This window comes from Halyomorpha halys, unplaced genomic scaffold (genome assembly GCF_000696795.3).
Source record: "Halyomorpha halys isolate HHAL.00 unplaced genomic scaffold, Hhal_1.1 Scaffold261.1, whole genome shotgun sequence".
NCBI classification, from domain to species: domain Eukaryota; kingdom Metazoa; phylum Arthropoda; class Insecta; order Hemiptera; family Pentatomidae; genus Halyomorpha; species Halyomorpha halys.
This window is the reverse complement of record NW_027116513.1, coordinates 104,401-110,400: the sequence shown is the minus strand read 5'-3', so window position 1 is coordinate 110,400 and position 6,000 is coordinate 104,401. Positions and strand designations below refer to the sequence as shown.

General features: G+C 24.6%; 1 protein-coding gene across 1 annotated transcript in view; it reads left to right on the top strand.

Moving 5' to 3' along the window:
* Pgant2 (polypeptide N-acetylgalactosaminyltransferase 2) overlaps positions 1 to 6,000 on the top strand; it is a 272,840-nt gene that overhangs the window by 256,530 nt on the left and 10,310 nt on the right. The window contains exons 4-7 of the mRNA XM_067053287.1: positions 485 to 552; positions 1,185 to 1,250; positions 2,702 to 2,823; positions 4,236 to 4,411. Of these exons, the coding sequence (XP_066909388.1) occupies positions 485 to 552; positions 1,185 to 1,250; positions 2,702 to 2,823; positions 4,236 to 4,411 (432 nt within the window). The remainder of the gene's footprint in view (positions 1 to 484; positions 553 to 1,184; positions 1,251 to 2,701; positions 2,824 to 4,235; positions 4,412 to 6,000) is intronic.

Genomic DNA, 6,000 nt, shown 5'->3' with positions numbered 1-6,000 from the left:
CGGGCTTAAAAAAACACCCTATATATATATATATATATATATATTCATGTAAGCATATTTACTATGGAAATGTGTAGTCCAATGGTAAGGCACTGAGTTACTAGCTCCAAGGACTCAGGTTCGAGTCTAGCTGTGGTAAAAAATTATTCTCTGTTTCATTGTAGCCATGAGTCAGCCCTCTGGGGTCTACCCAGCCTCATAAAGTGGATACCCTTAATTGGGTGAAAATCCAGTGGTCAAATGTGATTCTGACTAAATCACCTCCTTGCACAACCTTTGGTCTAGTAATAGTACTTTCTTACAAAGTACTGCACCCTTAACCTTTCATGGGTTGCAGCTGTACAGATTTAATTTTAAATTTATTTACTATAATATTAAATTTTTTTTCCTGATATTAGGTTTTCAGCATATCAAGACTTAAAAGCTATTAATGGAAGTAAATTCAATGAATCTACAAATATATTAATTTTTTTTATTTTTTCAGTGTCCTGAATAGAAGCCCAGAACATCTCATCAAAGAAATCATTCTTGTCGATGATTTTAGTGATAACCGTAAGTAATGATAGATACAAGATTTTTTTCCCAAATTTTATTTTGCTGTTCTTAAGCATTTAAAAAAAAAATTAAACACTTTGTAGTACAATCAGTATGTAAAGTTCAAAATTTATAATTATATTTAATTGTTATGTTTTTTCTTTGATTAATATGTTTTTGACAATATAAATTGAAATTTGTATTCATATAAATGAGTAAAAATGTCAAAACATTGACTAAGTTGTTTGATGGTATTTTGTTAAGGCTCAAAAAGTGACAAATATTTCTCTCCTTTTTTACAAAATTAAACATATCATGTGGCTTATAAAAAATATATACAGTACTAATATATGCCAGCACAGTGTCACAACTCAAAAATCATTATACCACTGGGACTATTGTAATTATTTGTCATTTGTGTAATTGTCTTAAATTTTGTAATATAGTTAACCAGAACTTAATTCATTTTTTAAACATCAAATGCATCAGCTGAAAAATCATTATTTTTGAGACATGACACTGTTACTGGAAATATATGCATCTAGATGTGATATAATATTATTTCATTACGTTCAGATTGAAGATTTTATTCTTAATCCATTAATTATTATTTTAGTTTCAACTTATCTACCTTTCTGTTTTGATTACAGCTTTGGATGGGGAAGAACTTTCAAAAATACAAAAAGTTAGAGTCATAAGAAATGAAAAGAGAGAAGGTACATTGATTTTTTTCTGTATAGTTTATTTATATATGTACTACATAGATTTATCTTTTAGGACTTTGTTCATTGCATATTGAACAAATTATTACTTACAAAATATTTATTTTTTTCAAAAATTATAATTTATAAGTTTTCACTTGATAGTTGAAAAGGTTTTATTATTACTTTATTATTTATTCTTTTCAAGAAGAATTAGCCCATTTTATTACTTCTTTATTTTACATTAACATTCGAACAACTTTTTGCCCACTATTCAGTTTCTTGTTCTCCTAAAATTAAAATAACCCACAATCATTTTTTTTTTTAAATTATACATTAATTTCAAAAAAATAATTTTAAATTAATCACAAATTATTTAAATGAAATCTACTATTTAAATAGTTAGTTTGACTATTTTATATCAATTTACAAGTTTAAAAAAAAAAAAAATAAGTTTAGGCTAAAACTTTAATATAAAATTACAAAAAAAAAAAAATAATTAAGATTAAAATAAACTTTCATATCCAATGTCGAATATAAGTCAACATATTTTCTTCTTTTTACATTAATTTTCTTATTGTTTGTCTAAAATCAATAAATGAAACTCTGTTATTTAATGGAAAAGTAAGAAAATATGTTGATGTATGTTCAAGATTTGAATATGAAAGTTTATTTTAATCAGTGTCGGCATCAAATAATTTAAGTTAAAATAATAATAGTTAATATTAAAGTTTTATATTAAAAGAAGATAGTCTGGGTGGCTGTCAAGAAATGTACAAAATAGTAAATAAAAGAAAAAAAACTATTTGTTAAAACAGTTTATTTATTTTTTTAATTACTATTTTGTACTTTATTGAATGCCACCCAGACTATTTTCCTACAATCTATTACATAAGGTTAACTATTAATTTTCCAATATTAAAGATTTAGTCTAATTTCAATTTTTTTTGTAAGTTGTAAATTGGTATATAATAGTTAAACTAACTGTGTAAACAGTACATTTTATTTAAATAACTTGTAATTAATTTTAAATTATTTATTTGAAATTCAATGTATAATTAAAAAACAAAACTGTTGATTGTGCATTATTTTTATGTTAGATGAACAAGGAACTTGACTATGGGCAAAAAGTCTAAAACATCATTCATTTTAATGTAAAATATTGAAGTATTCAAAAATAATTCTCCGCATTTGTAATATCGAATAGTAATGAATCAGTCCATGGAAATGAAGTCCTGAAAGTGTCCCTGGTAGAGGGGGGAGGGATTCTTGAAAGGCATTGTGGTCCTTAATGTGCTAGAACTGTCTGATTTTTTTTTAATAATTTATAAAATATATATTTAATTCATTTAAGATGAATTTTGAAATATTGATATTTTGTTATATACATCATATATCACAACTATCATGATATCTTGGAGAACGTTTAGATATATATTATATATTACTTATGTGTGGATTTCTAGGACTCATGCGATCTAGAGTGAAAGGAGCTGAAGCTGCTATAGCCCCCGTGCTTACATTCTTGGATAGTCACGTCGAGTGTAACAAAGATTGGCTTGAACCACTTCTAGAAAGAATAGATGAGGTATACTTAAAAAGTATTTTAAAAGTTTTTTCTAATAAACAATTTTTTAATTATACTTATTACGTATAATTACTCTGTTTCCATTACTATTAATATTATTAATAGTAACATTTTATTAATCCTCAGCTTGAGACAATAATCTTTCTTATGTTTCCATATGTAAAAATTACTGTTATAATTTTTTATTTACTTTTTATGTTTTTTTTTATTGCAATGCTATATTTTTGAGTCTTAGGCTAAAAATAAATAAAATTGTTGCTTAATCCTACCATTTTATAAATTTATAATATTTAACTTATTTTTTTTTTGTTACTGAAACTTTATATAAGATATGTTATTTATTTATACAGACTTCAATACAGAAATATGTTAATGAAACTTTAAAATCAAACAATAAGACAAATTAAATATAAAAAATTAAGATCAATTCCTACAACTGAGATCAATAATGGATTATTTGATTATAAAAGAATGTAATAATATAAAAGTACAGGAGACAAGGTTATGTAAATGAGCCGAGATTGTGTCAGACCTTTATATGCTGAAGTCTATGTGTACCTTCCCATGGATTAATATTACTAAGGCGGATAACAAGGCACAGAAAAATAAAGGAAGGAGGAAGATATATTTAAGCTGGAATTATTACAGGAGGGAGGTATAAGCAAAATCTTTCAACAAAGGATTGAGAAACTACTAAGCGAATTTAATCGAGATAGCTTACAAGGACAATATAACTTTTGAACAAGAGCATTGCCTATCAAGTTCTGAAAACAAATATCCAAAGAGAACATCAAATTTTTAAATTTATTATTCTTGCATCTGATCAAAGAAATGTACATAATACTCAGATTATGAAGTTTTTAGATTAAATTAATACAATTTAACACATCTCTGTCTTCTATTTCTTTTTGTTGATTAATTGGTAAGAAAAGCATAAGATCAGAAATTTCTATAATATTTATATAGGACAGTTAATTATTAGATTATTTTTAAATTGCTTCTTAAAAGTATTTGTATTTTCAAGTTAAAAGTTTATTGAGAAACTAGTCAAATTTTAACCAATTTCAGAACTAAGCTTATTGTTAACTTCTACTCATGTATAAAAGCAATAAGCAATTACTTTGTGAGGTCTTTCTTTCAATGCTATTTGTAATATGAATTGCCAATCAAGATTAAGAAGCCTTGTGAAAATATTTGAAAAATCTCATGTAAAAAATCCTTGTTAGAATAAGATTTGAAAACAATCTGATTTTTTGTCCTTTTTTTAAGATCATTGAATTTACTATTATTTCGTATTACCCCCATGTTTTTTTGTATTGTTAATTTATGACAAAAAACAATATTTTGAGTATGCTTTCATTTCATTTTAAAATGAAATACAATGATCAATATTCAAATTTATTTTACTTTAGGACAAAACACGTGTGGTTTGCCCTATTATTGATGTCATCTCCATGGATACATTTCATTACATCGGGGCTTCGTCAGATCTTCGTGGTGGATTCGACTGGAACCTTGTCTTCAAATGGGAGTATTTGAGTCCAGAAGAAAGATTGAAAAGAATAAAGGATCCTACCCAACCAATCAGGTAAACAAATAGTTTTTTAATGAAAAAATTCTTATTTCATTGATGAAAAATAATAAATAAATAGCTAGTTAAAATATTTAATTATTATTATAGAATTTCTAAGTTTGTTTGATACAACAGCTTTGATTTCCTATCAACTACATGTTATTTGAACCTTTTTTTTTGTCTCAGATTGACAATGGTTACTCAGGTTCAGGGCTCAGAAAACATGAGCCATATGTAATAATAATTATAATAATAATTTATTTATTCTGGGACTGGTCCCTTTAGAATAATATAGCATGCATCAAAAATGGGCTTCAGTATTTTAGAGTAAAATTCAAAATTTTTAAAAAATAAATAAAAATAATCCAATTGTAAAATATCATTAAAAAAAAAATTGAAATCAAAAATTATATTAAAAAAAAATAAGACAATAATAACACACAAGAAACAAAAAAAAATAAGAATGTTTGTATTAAATAAAAAATAATTAATAAAGTAAATATATTAAAAGGAAACCAATAAAATGAAACCAAGTATCATATCAAAAATTGATGAAATGAAAATGAGGAAACTAATTTCAAATAAAAAAGAAAAAAAAATTAAGATGATTAACAAGGTGCAATTAATGTTTATATACATATTTATAATTTTTAAATGGAAATCACAAAATTAAATGTAAAAGTAAAAACAAACAAATAAATTTAAAAAAGTTAGATAAAAATAAATTTTACGATATATAAATCTAACAAATCATAAATGATAAGTTATCTTCTAATAGTAATAAAAAACAAACTAAATTTAGTAATGATGATTATATATAAATATATACCTGTTTACAAATTCTAAATAAATCTTAATAACATCCACTAATATTTATATTAAATTTTATACGTAATAAAATTTTCAGATTGGTTTTCTATCTATTTATGAACTTCATTTGAAACATTTAATTGTTATTGTTTAGAAATTGGGTGGACAGAAAGTGATTTAAGATACAGGATTTGATATTTTAAAGATGTACTTATTTTTTCTTAAGAAATTTCATGAAGTGAATGAAATTCAAGCATTTACGTTAAATGTTCTTAAAAAAAAATTAAACAAATCAAGATTTCATTCGATCAGAATTTGAAAAACACTTTTTTAAATACAGTTGCTTGACTTGGCTAATGTGGTTTATGGAATTTATATGTCTTGTTACCATAATTTAGGTTGAAGAAATAAATAAATATTTTTTGTTTTCATATAACATGCTAACTCCTATGAAAATTTACAAAACATGGATAAATTTATCTTCAATGCTTGAAGAGCCTAGAGTTTACATGTTTGAATTTAGAATAAATAACTTCCAACATGAACATTATTAAAAATTAATTAAGAAACTAAATGGCTGATAAGAATTTAGTTGTAAAATTTTCAAAGGGAATGTACATTATTCTAATTAATTAAAATGCGTATTACTTTTCTGTGAATATATATATACTGTTTTGCTTGGACCGCGGTACACCTGAAAAAAAGTTTTGGTTTTATTTATAAAGGAAGTGTTCCAAAGATATTACCACAGACAGGGTTTTTCCCCTACCGTTGTCCCTCTATAGATTATCCCA